Source organism: Gracilinanus agilis, chromosome 5 (assembly GCF_016433145.1).
Source record: "Gracilinanus agilis isolate LMUSP501 chromosome 5, AgileGrace, whole genome shotgun sequence".
In the NCBI taxonomy this organism is placed as follows: Eukaryota; Metazoa; Chordata; class Mammalia; order Didelphimorphia; family Didelphidae; genus Gracilinanus; species Gracilinanus agilis.
In genome coordinates this window covers 236,357,903-236,374,917 of record NC_058134.1, presented here as the reverse complement: position 1 = coordinate 236,374,917, position 17,015 = coordinate 236,357,903, and the positions used below count along the sequence as shown (strand labels likewise).

Sequence of the window (17,015 nt, the reverse complement as noted above, 5' to 3'; positions counted from 1 at the left end):
TAGCTCATTTTACAAATGAGGAAACTGAGGCAAACTATTCCATATATATATATATTCCTATAACAGGGAGAAAAGTGATTTGTCCCAAGGTCACAAAGCCAATATGTGTCAGAGACTGGACTAGAACCCATGTCTTCCAGGTTCTGTCATTTATACACCATGTGATCTTGGGCAGATTGACCTCTCTGCATCTCAGCTTCCTCACCTGTAAAATAAAGGGTTTGGCCAAAATGACCTCTCATGTCCCTTCCAGCTTTAGGAACATTTGGATGTCCAAAGTTCTTAGTGCAATTCAAAGCTCTCTAAACTTACTCTCTCCCCTTTCTTTCTGTTGTATTCCAGCACTGGCAAGAAGTCTAGGAGTTTGCTGTATTTTTCCTTCTAGCTATTCAGCTAATTTCTTATGCACTCCAAAATTCCTGCTGGCTTTATTTTTTTTTTTAAATGACCTGATACCAGTGGTTTTTTGCAGTGATACTTAGGACCCTGGGTGACCTTGAGTCAGGCATGTTAAGTATAGGCACAAAGAACAGCAGAAGCAATGAGATACAGCATGCCGGATGAATCCAAAATAAAACCTGTTTGAGAAATTAAACGGAGAGTTTTCTAAAACCCAGAGTGGCAGGAAGCTTTCTGAACCCAGATGCAAGCCTGGCATTCACTGTTTATATCTTATGAATGTTTCCCAAATAGTTAAAGAATGCTGTTGAGCAAACTTTGGGGGGGAGGGGTGTGAGGGTGGGGAAGGCCTGAATTCCTAGTTTCAAAATTTCAGATTAATAACTGACTCTGGATTCCAGCAGCTGCTTTAAAAAGTCAGGGCCTCACTGACAAGAAGGTTTAAAAGACTGTAGTCTTTTCAGGTGGAGCCAAAGCATGGAGGAGAACTGATCAGGAGTTGGAGTATGAGAGGAGGGTGAGAAGGGGACAACAATCTCTGGCCAGGGGCAAGAATCACTCAAGCAGCCCCAGATTCTTCACCCCTAACCTTCCCAAAGTCTGTGTTGCTGCCCACCTGTGGGGGTTTGGCCATCGACATCTTATTCAATGGGCCTTAGATTAAAAAAAAAAAAAAAAAAAAAAGAGAAAGTACAGCAACAACCATGCTAGATTTGAAGTCAGAGATCCTGGGTTCAAATCCTATCACATAACATCTGCGAAACTCAATATTCCTTATCTTTAAGGGATTGGGCTAGGTGGCTTAAAGTTTTTTTTCTGTCCTGGATACATAATCTTCTGACATAAGCATTAATTTGTTCCTCTCCTTCCCCTGGATTTCTGGGTTGGTATCTGAAGACTTTTAAGGACTTGCTATTCTGGTCAACCATGTGACTGAGGCAGCAAGAGGACAGGAAATGTTTGCCTGGCAGAATTTAGGCTGAAAGAGCCAGTCCCAGGGGTGGTCCGCCCACCCAGGGTGCTCCATGAACAAGGCCAAAGTAAAGGGACCCTAGCATTTAGTTAGCTACAGAAAAAGGGGAAAAAAGTTGTTCTGATGAATATCAGGATATTCAGGATGAATATCAGAATATTAGGAGAAGAAATGGAAAATTCCTGAACCTCCTTAAAAGATGATTTAACCAGAATCTTGCTTGAAGTGAAAAAGGAAGGGAAAAAAAAAATATTTCTCCTCAGAAGTGGATCACAGTGAGAATTCCTCCTGCTGCTTTCCAAGGTCACACAAGGTAGTTCAAGACTCATCATCATGGTGGTGGGGGTTTGATGCTTCCTAGAAGGGGGCGGAAGGCATAGGTTCCACTTATTGATGGATTTCTTTTTAAGTGGTATATCAAAAAATGTAAACAAATTATTTTTTTTAAATGAAGATGGTACAGTTTCAGGGAAGTCTGGCTAAGAATCTGTGCTTTCTGGATATGGTCATGTGGGTTAAATTCATAAATTCTTCAAGGAAAAACAAGAACTTTAATGCAACATTTGTTTGAAACACAAATACCAAAGTCAAACGCCTGCCATCTCTAATCCAACAAATGTTTTTGGCAGTTTACATGTGGAATATTTTGCTTTCCTCATTATAGGTAGAAATAAATTATTTAATTTAATTTAATTTCCAACCCCACCCATAGTCCCTTTAGAAGTTATTAATTTTCATGTAAGCTATGCAGATAGGCCCCTTTTTTTCCTCTTTTATTAGAACTCTTATAGTCCTGAGAATCAATACTGAGTATTGGTTTCAGGGCAGAAAAGTAGTAAGGGCTAAGTAATTTGGGTTAAGTAACTTACCCAGGCCAGGGTGACATAGCTAGGAAGTATCTGAGGCCAAATTTGAACCCATGACTTCCCTTCTCCAGATCTGGCTCTCTATCCATTGAGTCATCCTGCTGCTCCTCAATCTTTTCTTAAATGAAAAAATATTTTCAAAGGTCTTAAGAAGAAAGGGTCATATCTGAGATGACTTCTGTGAGAAAAAAAAGGAATCGAGGGCTGCTAGGTGACTCAGGCCTGGAGATGGGAGGTCCTGAGTATCTAGCCTAATCTAGCCTCAGACACTTCCTAGCTGGGTGACCCTGGGCAAGTCACTTAACCTTCATTGTCTAGCCCTTACTGCTTTTCTGCCTTGGAACCAATACAGAGCACTAATTCTAAGATGGAAAGTAAGGATTAAAAAAAAAAATTGAAATTCATGCCGATTAGGTTGACTGTTTTTGCATATCTGGTTGTAAAAGTTGTTTCCTAAAACATTAACTTGGGGCCGGCAGACTCCTCATTCTGACTCACAGTTCAATAGGAAAGAAGGAGGCTTCTATCCTATGGCTGACCAGTTTTGATCTTGCATCTCTTCCCCACCAAGAACAGAGAGGTCCAGGACAGGCAGAAGTCCTTTTGTTATTTAGATGACTTACTGGAATTTAATCACAGTGTCCCTGAGGTAGAAGCTGGCTGTACATTGGGGAGGGGGGAATCCCCCATTATAAAATATAAAGCTATATTTGAGATTTCTCTACAGAGACTAGTAATGCATGCCTTTTTTCTTTAGCCATTTTTAAATAGCCACTATTTCTAAATTAAGCAGCTCACAGAAAACTGATACTGGCAGCCAAACTTTGAATATACAAAGAATGTCTGCTGGTCAGTGTTATCGCATTAAAGACAGAAGAGATCATCACCATAGTTAACACCATGGGACACTTCTGATATGTTATCTTTTCTCCTAAAGACAAGGACACTTTGGAATTCAGTATGAGCCTCAGAAATAATTCTGACCATAAAGTAAACAATGAAAATTTAATAAATAACATTTTGTATGAAAAAACCCTTCACAAGTATACAATCTTTAAAGAATTATTAACACGCCTACAAGACAATTTCCTAAGTCAGATAAACATACAGCCGAGACGGATTTTTTTCTTGGCAGTGCACATTGATAAAAATCTCTTTCCTGCATTTCATGACTTCTGGTGAAATTCAAGTCCTCTGGAACCATAAAAAAGAGGTGAGACAGATGCTGCTACAGCACTGTGCCTTCCTGAAATGCTTCTATCCACCTAGCGAAAAGGAAATAATAAAAAAATGATTAGATCTGCTTTTGTCATTTTGTCATTTCTATTCCTAGTTTTAGAACAGCCAGAATGATAGGGATGGTGATAGCTAACGTACAATTATGTAACACTTTTAAGTTATAAAATACTTTGCTAATATTGTCTCCTGAACCCTACTGAACAGCTAGGAAGTATCTGAAGTCACATTTGAACCCAGAACCTCCTGGCTCTAGACCTGCTTCTCAGTCCACTGAGCCACCCAGCTGCCCCCAGGGCAGTATTTCTTTTAATTGCTTCATTTTTTGAAGGGAGGCGGGCAAATGCAGTGGAAAGAGTGATGGAGATAGAGGCTGAGCTCTGATAAGATTCTCCCCAAAACCACATCCAGTTTCTTTATTCCACCATGACATACCTCAAAGGGTTTTTGTGAGGACCAAACAAGACAACACATGACAAGCATCTGATGAACCTTAAAGTGTTCATGCTAAGGTTCCTTAATTATTAATTATTGCTATAATTATCGTTGACCGTCCTAATTATCTCCAAACACTCCAATTACCAAAAATATTTCTTCTCATCTTCAAGAAAATCTATAAACTCCACTGCATCTTTCTTCTTACGAAGAATTCAAAGAAATGAAGGCTTATTAGCAAAAAGAATTCAGTTGTTCTATGAGTCCAAAACAAACTTGACTATGAATTAGAAGTGACGAGGAGCTGCCTGCTCCAAAGGACTTGTTCTCTCCCCATCAAGGCTTGCCTGTTAACAGAAGGTATGCTCAAAGGGCCAGGCTCCCCTAATTAGACTAGGAAAGTCATTGTAGAGAGATCGTCTTCGGTCTTAACCATCAAAAACGTCAGCTCCAGGCCAATTGAATGAGGCTGACCTTGTTGCCAGTGAGGCCAGTTAGTAAGCAGCTGCTGAAGCTCTTGCTGTTCCCTGGCACAAGGGAACCCTTAGACTGCCAGATCCTTGGAATGTGGAGGGCAAAGATTCTGGCCCTTGACGTAAGAGAGGTCAAAAAAAGGGCTGCGCTTCCCGTCCCGGCAGCAGGAGTTGCCACATGCTGCTTTTTCTGAGCTCACGTGTGGACAAAAGGTCTGGGCAGAGCCATCTAATTGTTACTACCCTGTGGGCTCCTGTGAGGCTCTCATCTCTCTCCTCTCAAACTAGTTCTAAACAAAATTTGTCTAGTATACCTGCATTATATTATTTATAAATTTAAAAAATATACAAACAGCAGGAAACGAGAGGATTCTCTGGGAAGCCATGAATCCCATTTTATTCTATTCACTTTTAATTTCAAAAAAGTATATAAATTCTACAAGTTTCTTTCCGAAATGTATCTACAGTTCATTCTGTTCTCAACTATACATTTTTTAAAAAGCTAATCTTGCCATCTTAAATAGATTTGCAAGGCAACACCTTACTATTTCTGTTCGTTTGTTTTTAAAAACCTTACTTTCTGTCTTGGAATCAATACTATGTATTGGTTTCAAGGCAAAAGAGCAATAAGGGCTAGGCAATGGGAGTTAAGTGACTTGCCCAGGGTCACACAGCTAAGAAGTGTCTGAGGCCAAACTTGAACCCAGGACCTCCCATCTCTGGGCCTGGCTCTCAATCTAGTGAGCCACCCAGCTGCCCCCAACACCTTAATAGTTAAAGAGATCTAAAAGGATGTCTGCCCCTTGTCATACAGCCCCATATAGGTTGGATGCAACATTTGAATCTTGCTCTTCCTAACAACAAAGCCCCATTTCCCACCCACTACTCCATGCTGTGTCTCTTTAAAATAAACAAAACAAAACAAAACAAAAAAACAACTTTTTATAAAGTTGGGCTATTTGCGGCAGGTGGGTAGCACAATGGATATAGCGCCAGGCTTAGAGACGTTAAAACCTGGGTTCAAATCTGGCCTCAAACACCTCCTAGATGTGTGACCCTGAGCAAATGATTTAACCCCAATTACCTAGCTCTTACCACTCTTTTGCCTTGGAACCAATCCTTACGATCAATTCTAAGATGGAAGGTAAGGGTTTCAAAAATAAAGTAAATAAAAATAAATAAAAGGCTATTACGCTAATCTTTCCATTTTAAAAAGACTGAAGGAGAAAACATTATGGTCCCTTGGAAAGACCACTGGCTCTGAAGTGACAGACATGAATGCAAATCCTATCTCTGATGCTTATTACCAGTGTGACCCTGGATAAGTAACTACTCTAGTGCCTTAGGACTCAGTTTCACCATTTGTAAAATGAGGATGATGGACTAGCTGACCCCTGAGGTTCCTTCTAGCTTTAAGTCCATTTTCTTAGCCCTCCCTTTATAACAAGTGAGCTGATCCTCTAACAATTTACTAATAATATTCATTAAGCCTTGGTTCACCATTTATAAAATGAGAGGATTGGCCTAGAAGACCTTTATGGTCCTTTCCTCCTAGCTCTCAGTCTCTGGTCCTGCAATCTATACATTATGGTACACACTGAAGGAGGGATAGGAACTAGACCTATGATTTTACAGACATAGGGAAGTCCCAGATGAGGAAACTCTCTCCCGACTGCCACCTTCTCTGCAACTTAGAGCTGTAGAAAGGAGCTTGGGTATTTTTAATGATTTTAAACAAGTGCAGAGGCAAATACTGGAGTATGTATTTGGAAGCAAAAAGAAAAAGCATTTCTAAGTGACTTACTTCTGAGCTGAATGGGCATCATCCGCTTTGAACATGTAAAATAGTACATTCTTATGCAGTAGCTGGAACACTTTAGACTGTGAATTTTCATCCTGAACTTCAGTGACAGTAAAGCCCAATAGAGGCTGGCTTTCCAAGGCTGCAACATCCTAGTTTTAAAACATACACAACAGTTTTAGAAACAGTATAACATTGTCTTTTTTAAAATCAGTAATGTTTTAATATTTTTCTAAATTACACATAAAAACAATTTTTGCCATGTTTTCTAACATTTTGAGCTCCAAATTCTCATCTTCCTTCTCCCCCCCTCCTCCCTGAGAAGGCTATTTGTTATTGGTTATACATATCCTATCATACATATTTAATCCAACCTCAATTAGGTCTATCAACAAAGATGAGCCACCTTCCAAAAAGTTCAAGGAAAAACCTAACAGCCCAAACCAAAAGTCAAAAATCCCTTTAAAGGCTAAAGCCAAAAGTCCTCTCAGTAAGCTCAGGCCCACCTTTATATTCCAGCAACTAAACACCAACCACCAACCAATCACCAACCCACACCACCAGCCACCAATCCCCAATGACCATATTTCTATCTTTGTCATGTGGAAGAAGACATTTTAAAAAAGAAAAAAAAAAACAAAAACAAAAAAAAACGGGGAGTTAAGAAGCTCAGAGGATTGAAAGCCAGTACTAGCAAGAGGAGGTCCTGGGTTCGATTGTGGTCTCACACACTTCCTAGATGTATGACCCTGAGCAAGTCACTTAACCCACACTGCTTAGCCATTAACACTCTTCTGTCTTGGAAGCAATGCATTCTAAGACAGAAGGTAAGAGTCAAAAAAAATGAAGAAAATAAAGTGAAAAATAGTATGCTTCCATCAGTTATTACTCTGGAGATAGATACCATTTTTCATCTTGAGGTCTTTTGAGTTGTCTTCAATCACTGTATTACTGAGAAAAGCTAAATCATTCCCAGTTGTTAATAATACAGTATTACTGTTACTGTGTATAACATTCGGTCTTTTTTTTAAAAAAGGATACATTTTGACATCACAGATGACTGTGAACCACAACCATGCCCATGAAATATCCCAGAATTTTAAAATTAAAAGGCTGCCCCAGAACCCATTGAGTCTAACCTAGAACCAGAACCTCTTCTCCATGTGATCTACTTCATAAGGAGACATCCACAGTCTAAATACAGGGAGAACTCCAGTAGAGAGGAATCATCTGCTGCATCCTGAACTAGTTGGGAAAAAAATAGATCTAACTGTTGGGAAGTTTTGCCTTAACACCCCACCCCCCTCCTGTCTTTGAATTGATACTAAAATAGTAAGGGCTAGGCAATTGGGTAGGAAGTATCTGAGGTCAATTTGAACCCAGGACCTTCGGGTCTCTAGGCCTGGTTTTCTTGATCCACTGAGCTACCTAGTTGCCCCTCCAGATTAAAATATGGCCAGCTCTTTCAGCAGACCCTCAATGGCATGATTGTTATACTGCCACCATTTTGACTATCTTGTTCTGAGTGCTGTCAATCCCAAAAATGTTACCCTAAAGTGAATGTAATGCTTTAGAAGCAATTTAACCAGGGCAAAGTAGAGGTGGACTATCACCTTTCTTGTCCTTGACACAATGCCTCTTTCAGGGCAGTCTAAAATGGGAGTTTCCTTTTCTGGATGCCATTTTGTGCTGTTGATTCATAGTGCTCTTGTAGGCTAGAATAATGGCTCTGGTATCAGAGGACCTGAGGTCAGACCCATGTCTGATTACAATTAACTTTAGGACTATAAGCAAATCATTGAATCTTCCCTGGCCTCAGTCTTCCCTTCTACAAAATGAAGGGGTTAGACTAGATGGGCCTTCTGAGGTCCTTTTTAGCTCATCCTCAGAACTTTTTCAGACAAAATACTTGAAAGCAATTGAGAATAAAATAGCGTGATTGGGACTAATGGCATGCCATTACTCCCTTGTGTAGCTTGTTCTCTCATTTTGATAATACAGCATTAACATTCTCTGTTAGGTATAATTTGAGATTTTTCAACATTGATTCTTCACGAAATCTTAAAGCATTAAAAGGAATTATACTGCCCCAGTTCACATTCTAATTTTTCAAAAACATTCACATTCATTATTTTACTTCTCAGAACAACTTCAGGGGCACAGGCAGGATAGTTATCACCCCATTTTTATAGATGAGACAATAAAAGGCTTAAAAAAAAGTGATTTGCTCAAGGTTACACAGCTTATGCAGAGGCAGCTAGGTGGTGAAATGGACAGAGTACCAGGTCTGGAGTCAGGAAAACTCATCTTCCTCAGTTCATATATGGCCTCAGACCCTTAATAGATGCGTGACCCTGGACAAATCACTTCACCCTGCTTGCCTCAGTTTCCTCATCTACAAATGAGTTGGAGAAGGAAATAGCAAACCACTCCAGGACCTTTACCAAGAAAACCTCACAAATGAAAAATGACTAAACAACAAGAGCCAGCAAATGAGTACCAAGAGAAGGGTTCAGAATCATTGTTTCCTAATTGCTGGTTCAATGCTTTCCCCTTATCCCAGGTTATCTCTAAGAGTCACAAAGCTAATCGGAGCATAGAGACTAGTCACAGTCTCTATTTTTAAATTATTTTATGGGTGATGGAAGCACTGATCATGGTGACAATTTTCCTGTGATGTCTACTAAATTGGTGGCCCTTTGATAATTCAGAACTCTCTGGATTATTTTCATAAACTAATTGAATGTCATAGGAAGGAGTAACTAAGAATTAAAAGATCAAATAGAATTCAGAATCTGAGGTTGCAGGTCAAATCCAATTGGGGCTGATATGATTAACAATATAATTAACATGCTAGGAGGAGAATATAATGTTTCTCAATTTTCTATGAGAAGATTTATAAAGCTAATTTCTTCCCCGGGATGTCAGACCATAAAAAGTCACATAAGGAAGAGCATTGTGTCTTTCATGGAGAAGTAAAAAAGTTATACATGCACTCTGACCTCCCCCTTATAGATTCTATCACGTTTTTCCTGTCTTCTTATTAAAAAAAAATTTTTTAAACACTCACCTACTATGTTCATGTCAATTCTAAGACAGAAGAACAGCAAAGGTTCGTTAAGCAATGTGGATTAAATGACTTGCCTAGGGTCACACAGCTAGGTAGTGTCCAAGGCCACATTTGAACACAGGTCCTCCCTCCTAACTCCAGGCCTGGCTCTCTATCATACTGGCTACTCAGCTGCTCCATTGACTGTGTTTCTAAGTGAGTGACTACCATTCCTTTGTCCATCAATACAATGAAATCTCAAGATGAACTGAATCAACATCTTACCTCACTTGCAGCGTACGTGTAGAGCACTTTATTTTTAATCACAAACCAAAAATGTTTCCATGGTTTCTTACTGCCCTTTGACCTGTACAGGTAGCCACTCATGGTCGAGTCTTCTGTGTTTGCTGACACCTGCGACAAAGAATCAGTAGAAATGTTTGCTGTCATTAAGTGGCAGCCAGATGATCACAGATGGAGCTCTGGATTGGGAGTCAGGAAGACCTTCCTTTGATTACATGTTGTATGGCCTGGGCCAGTGATTTAACCTGCAAGCTTGAGTTTTCTCACCTGTAAAATGGGGATTATGGTAGTATCTATTTTTACCACTGTTTTTAGGATAAAATAAAATAATAACATAGATAATGGGCTTGGCAAACCTTAAAGTCCTAAATGGTAGCCATCGTTATCATCATCATTTTTAGATAAAAAACTAAATATACCATTAAGTATATGCATGTGGCCCAAATGGGTTGGCCAACTTGAGCATCACAGATCAGGGAAGAAATCAACTATGTGACTACATGATCTATAGTTACAGCACAGTTGATGACTCTTTGAAAGGTCAGTTGGTCAGTGCCCCAAAGCAAGTATCAAAGACAGGATTTTAACCCAGGACTTCCTGACTCCAACCACTGCCTGTTATGCAATATAAATACAATTACAAAAATGGAATTAAGTTACAGCAACCAGGAGCTAAAACCCCAAACCGGAACATTCTCATTTTAAGCTACATTTTTGAGGAAGGTTTTCAAAGACTGTGCATAGCTGCAAGCTCTCACTTGGTGAAGAGCTAGCTTCTGCCTGTTACTTTTTAGAGGTTGAAGAATGTCTTTCATCTTTTGTTAAGGCCCACTGCTGAGATTTAATCTTAGTATGAGTGTGGTTAGGGGAAAATACAACTCCAAAGAACAAAAGCTTTTTTAAAAAAATCTTATCTGGGAGATTTCAGGGACTACTCATGGACTTAAACTCTCCCCTAGAACTTAGTAGGTCAAAAGAGGCAGCAGAAAATAATTACCAGAGGGCTGGCCTTGGAGTCACAAGGACCTGGGTTCAAGTTGGGATAAAGGCTGTGTGACCCCTGGGAATTCTCTATAAATAACAGATATCTTTGGGTACGGGGGGGAGAAGGGAGTGTTGTTAACCAGGAGTTCCCTTCATGAGCAAAATCAGAGGTCCAAACAAAAACAAAATTGATACTTGGAATTCCAGAAGAAACTGTTTAAATTGCCTGCCTCTTCTATTTTCTAGATTTTTATCCTTAACCATCTCCCAGGCTTTGGAGAAATTATAATCATATTAAATGAGAGCAAATTTTCAAAATATACCTTATAATAAAAATTACCTTGATTATGAAGTAATTTAATGCAGGGGAAAGTAATATAATGCAGGCTTGAATAACCACCAAAGGACCTGGAATTGAATCTTTTCTGTTACTCCATTGGCTAATCATTTGACCTCCCTTCAACCTCAGCTGTAAATAAGCAGTTGGACTCATTGACCTCTAAGGTTCCTTCCACCTCTCAAAGAAAGATTAGTCAGCCTCTTGATCGCAGAAATATCTAGGGGAAATGAAGGCAGCTTTCAGGTTCCTACCAGCCTGAGCTACTGTAAATCATGCTTGAAAAGGATACCAAGTTTCCAGTGACTAGTTGAAAGTTCATAATATTTTTTTGAAACACAGTAGTTAAGACCCCAAGGAATAAGTTCTAAAGTCTGTGCTCTCCAGAAATATTTGTAAATATCTATTGAGAGCATTAGTTAATTCCTGTGTTGTCATAACTGGCCACTTAAGCTGTTCCCTGCTACCCAAACTCAAATTTTGTTTTTCAGAATTTAATGTGAATAAACAAGACCAACTCAAACCCTTTTTTTATTAAAAAATATATATTTTTTTAACCTTTACTGTTTTAGAATTGTTACTAAGTATTGATTCCTAGGCAGAATTAAAAGGCAACGGGGTTTAAGTGACTTGCCTAGGGACATAATGTTGGCAAACTCATCTTTTTAATAGCAATATCCTCCCAATAAAGATGTATCTCTGTAATTCATTAGTCCATAAAGAATCAGAATTAGAGATGACTGAACAAGGCAATGAAAAGATCACAATGTGCAAAAGAAAGGTGGCTACTTATTACCAGTGATGATTTATGTTATCAAGGGCCTTCCCTTTGTTGTGTTGTCCCTATATTAGAAGGTGATCTCCCTGAAAGTGGGTATAATATTTTTAAAATCTTTGTTTTTATTTATTATATATATGATTATATAAATATCATATATTCAAATATTTATTTTTTAAAGTTTGCATTCCCAGAATTTGGCATATACTAGGCCCAATGGTTCCCAAACTTTTTTGGCCTACCGCCTCCTTTCCAGAAAAAATATTACTTACAGCCTCCTGGAAATTATGAAACTATTTATTGAACTCAGACTAGAACGTAATACAAAAAAAAGTGTGGCCATCACCACTCCCCTGGATCGCTGCAGCACCCACCAGGGGATGGTGGCATCCACTTTGGGAATCACTGTACTAGGTGCTTAAAAGGACATTCAAGAACATGTATCCCCTATTCTCATCTCATGCTGATAGAGTCAGAAATGTCATTGTTTCCAATTTTGGGGCAGGAAAATAATGTTATGTCTCTGGTTGGGTCTGTGAGTTGGAAAAGATGCCATCGAAAGAGATTGAAATAACAGTATTCATGCTACCATACATTTTTAACAAAAGTATGTGGGTTGGCTCGACCAACATTTATAATATGTTCTTCACAATCTACTGAGAAGAAAAAAAGAAGTGACCTCATTAACTTAGGATCTGACAATTGGTCAGACTGAAATTCATTAGAATGTGACATTATAGGGCAGCTACTTAGCACTATAGAAAGAGCACCACGCCAGAAGTAAGGAGGTTCAAATCTAGCCTCAGGCACTTCTTAGCTGTGTGACCCTGAGCAAGTTACTTAAATTGCATTGCTTAGCCCTTGCCCTAATTCTGTTTTAGAAATGATACTAAGACAGAAGGTATGGGTTTTAAAAAAAAAAAAAGATGAATGTAACATTCTAGTAATTAATGAAGAACATTTTAGAATGCATTCCATGTGTAAGCTATGGACTTTTTCCCAAGTATTTTCGTTTATTTAAGTAGAGGCTGATGAAATCAGAAATGATTTCTTTAATTCCTCTTAATTTCCTAGCCAATAGTCTCAAAGAGTAATGGAATCTATTCTGACATCAACAAGTTTAGCAAAAGGAAATATTGAAAAATCTAAAAGTGCCATGAATTTCTAAGGATGACCAAATGCATAAAGATGTTTCAATTATAAACTAGATTTTGAGTTAGTTATTTCATTGCTCTAAGGCCTTGCTTTCTTAATTTTCTTTATCTTTCCACTGAGGTGAGTGAACCAAATTATCACTCTGGTCCTACCTGGATCTAAAATTCCATGGCTCGATGGTTCAACGACTTAACAACAACAAAAATGGTTGAGGACCCTATCAAGCTGGCAGGGCTTTTGGTATGGGGTTGGCAATTGACTGTATGTAGATTGGTCAGTGATCTGGGGACCAGCCTGGCTAGGAGGGAGAAGCTCATGAGTCAATGCATGGGGGCAGTGAATCGTAAAGCCAATCTACTCAAGGGTAGAGGGGCTGCAATTAGCATCAGCTGAAAGCAGAATACACTGAAGAAATCCTGTGTAACGAACAAGACCTCTCCTCTCCATAGGTGCACCTGCCTCACCCAGACACTGAGATCAGAAAGCCAAGTGGGTGGGTGCGCCATGTCTATTTTCTTTCCAGGCTGGAACAGCTGTGTGGCATGCACTCCCCCCACATACCTCTAGGTGGTGCTTTAAGGTAGGGCCGTTCTAGGCCCACTTCAGTATCTTTTGTACATGTGCAGACTTTCCTGGGTTCCCCTCTTGGAAGATTTATTATTCTATGTTATTTACATTTTTATTATGAACATGACAAAGACTTGAATACTAATCTAAACAAAGAAAAACCAAATAACGATGACTGCACAGAGAGCCATGAATTTCCACTATAGGTAATTTGTCTATTTCCATTTTAACATGGTTGTTCCAACACTCCCCACTTGTCCATGTTCCATCATTCCAGCTTTCCTTCCCGGACTTTGGCTCATGAAGCACTCAATTAGGAATTCAACATCTGCAAGTTTACAAATGAAAAGGCAGCACTTACTTCTTTGAGGGCAGCTGGGATTTTTTTTTGTTTCCTTCCAGATGGAATACTATGCAAGACTGAAGACAAGGCACTTGAAGGAGATTTGTGATTTGCTGGGGACCCCATCTTGGGTGAATTCTGGTGATCTAAAATGAATAATCAAATGCATAATTATGTGGCTAAACATGAACATTCACTTAATCAATTCAACATCCATTCAACAAATATTTACTGAGCACATACAAAGGGTAAAGCATTACGCTAGGGGTTATACAGAGATAAATAAGCCTGGATTTCTATGAGGAGGTGATCCACCTGGGAGAGGTCAGAGCAAAGGCTTCTTCATACATCAAACACCTTCCAGACCATTGCCACCTTTGGCCTTTCTCTGGAGAACCACTTGAAATATGGGGTGGCCAAAGGTCTCCTTACATTTCCAGCAGGCTCTTGGCCATCAGAACCATTGGCCCTTCCCAAAAGGAATTTCTGGAGTAAGAGTTATGACTGATCCACAAATCAACAATCTCATTAGAAGTATTCATTCTTTAATGTTTTCCTTTTTTCTACTGGTATCTACTTCTCCACATTTTCATTTGCCTCCTATCTCTGTTGTCCTTAAGTCATTTCCAACTCTTTGTGACAACATTTGGGATTTTCTTGGCTAACACATTGGATTGGTTTGTCATTTCCTTCTTTAGCTCATTTGACAGATGAGGAAACTAAGGCAAACGGAGTGAAGTGACTTCCCCAGAGTCACACAGATAGGAGGTATCTGAGTCAAGAGTTGAACTCAGGAAGATGAGCCTTCCTCACTCCAAGCCCTAGGATCTCTCACCTGCAATAACTAGATACTCCTCTTTCCAAATCCAATCCTTCTAGATCCACCTTTCCTTTGGAAAAATAATAGAAACATGTACACACAAATACTCATTCTCAAACACACACACACACACACACACACACACACACACACACACACTTTAAATTTTGCAAAGCTGCTTTATTCCTAGCAAGGAAGGAAGAACTAGTCAGTCATTTCTGAAGGACATTTAGGCGGGAAAAGAAGCTGACATGGAAAGATTTAAGTGACTTGCCTGACATCCCTGTTACCATGGGTATCCAGAAAGGATGCTACAAAGAAGAGATGAAAAGGAAGAGTCTAGGGGAATAGCAAGTGAAAAATGACCGGAGTTGAGAAAAGGAACATTTATTCCACAGAAGAAATATCTAGTGGAAGTGCAGATTATTTCTAGTTTGTAATAAACTACAGATTTATGAAATTGCAGGAACTTAACTGCTGAGCTATCTGCTTTGTTTCAGACTGTCACCCCCTCATCCCTTCATATACTTGAAAGGCAGTTCCTTCTCGAATGAAAGAAGATGATGACTTTATGCATAAATCTACAAATCTTTTAGGTATGCAGCTCGAAACCGCATTCAGACTCCAGAAAGGGTGACTGTTCTAGAGAAATCCTGGTAGTTATCTTAAACCTGACTGGTGAAACAACAGACCCAATAACCTTTTCTCAGCCAAATATCTTTTGGTTACAGAGACAAGAGGAAATTAGAAACACAATGGAAATTTTATTTTATGCGGCTAGCTGAACTTAGAATCTCTTAGAAACAGCTCAACGTGTAGAGAAGCAAGTCTGAAAAACAGAATGTTTTTTAAAAAAGCTTTACTTCTATATTGAGAAACTTTTCCAGACTCTATAAACTGGGTGCTTCAAGCAAAAACAATTCTTGATAAAAACCAAAACTATAGTCACAAAAAATTTTTTAGAAGAATAAAATTAAATTTAAAGGCTAATAATAGGCTTCAGACTACACACTACTGGAAAACTTTTACGTTTTCAAGAACCGACCTTTCAAATAAATTCAAAATATAAGATATATGATGTATATGTAGATCTATATTTATTAAAGCCTTTAGTTTCTGCCTTAGTAACAACTCTAAGACAGAAAGGCAAGGACTAGGCAAATGGGGTTAAGTGACTGACCCGAGGTCATGCATCTAGAAAATATATGAGGCCAGATTTGAATCCAGGTACTCACAACTCCAGACCAGGCACTCTATCACTCTATACTGTGCAGCTGCTATGAGAATATATATTATTAAAATTAGTTCAATTCTGCATTGTTTATGTCCTTAAAATAATTAGAACCAGGTTAATAGGAAAGAACACAGTATCTGGAATTTGGGGTTCAGCTACAAGTTCTGACATTTAGTAACTATATGCCCTTGGTTAAGTTACTTTAATCTCTCTCTGCCCTCGTTTCCTCTCCTGTAAAATGAGGGGAACTGAGCTACACAGCCTATGAAGTCCCTCCCAACTCCAGATCTATGCTCCTAGAACAATCTAGCAAGAAAAGTTCTCCTTTAATGGTCAGAGAAGAATGGTTTCTAAGCACCATATTAATCATTTCTATTTCTCAGATAAAAGGAGATTAGTTGGTGTTTTCTCAGTTGTTTTAAGCAAAAACTTGGTAATCTTTCAGTATATGATTCACTTTTTAAACATTCTCTTTGAACTCTTTTTTTATACTACTAGTCTGGTAAACACCCTTCTCATAGCAATTTACATGATTATGTGCTTAGTGAACCTTCTCGTCTAATATGAAAGAAAACTGCAGTCTAGCCCAAGCTTGAACAGAGCACAGAGTCTGAATTTGGGGAGCCAAGAATTCATTTCATCGTACTCCTAGCCATTCTCCCCATAACTGTAGCCAGTATTACCAATCCCATTTACAAACGAGGCAACTTGCCAAAGACTATCCCAAAGAAAGGGTAAAGCAGGTAACAAACAGCAATTTGGGGTAAAGACGGGCTGATGAATGGCCAAAGTGGTTTTTTTTTTTTTTACCTAGTTTCTGTAGTTCTCTGAAGCAGTGTTCGCAGACTCTTGCAGGCTGGTTTTTCAGATAATCTAAGCCATATTTATTTGAAGAACAAGCTTGACAGACAATCTGAAAACACATAAATCAAAATCACTTTGGAGTTAAGCCTTAGTTTCCTCATCCGTAAAATGGGGGTAATGATAACTAGCTCATGAGGATTTTTTGTTTGTTTCTTCTTTTAGAACCTTGATCTTCTGTCTTAGAATTGATTTTAATGAGAAGCTAGGTGCTTAGTGAATATTGAGCCAGGCTCCAAGACAGAAGGTCTTGAGTTCAAATCTGACCCCAGACATTTCTTATCTGTGTGACACTGAGCAAGTCACTTAATCCCTCTTGCCCAGATCTGACTGCTCTTCTGTCTTGAAGAACAGTATTGATTCTAAGATGGAAGGTAAGCGAGAGAGGGAGGGAGGGAGGG

General features: G+C 39.0%; 1 protein-coding gene across 1 annotated transcript in view; it reads right to left on the bottom strand.

Annotated features, from left to right (window-relative positions):
• Nucleotides 1-3,282: 3,282 nt before the first annotated feature.
• FGD6 (FYVE, RhoGEF and PH domain containing 6) overlaps nt 3,283-17,015 on the bottom strand; it is a 186,409-nt gene continuing 172,676 nt past the window's right edge. Inside the window, exons 11-15 of the mRNA XM_044679164.1 lie at nt 16,564-16,666; nt 13,718-13,845; nt 9,518-9,646; nt 6,187-6,335; nt 3,283-3,503 (exon numbers count right to left, since the gene is read on the bottom strand). Coding sequence (XP_044535099.1) covers nt 3,467-3,503; nt 6,187-6,335; nt 9,518-9,646; nt 13,718-13,845; nt 16,564-16,666 — 546 coding nt within the window. The 3' untranslated portion in view covers nt 3,283-3,466. The remainder of the gene's footprint in view (nt 3,504-6,186; nt 6,336-9,517; nt 9,647-13,717; nt 13,846-16,563; nt 16,667-17,015) is intronic.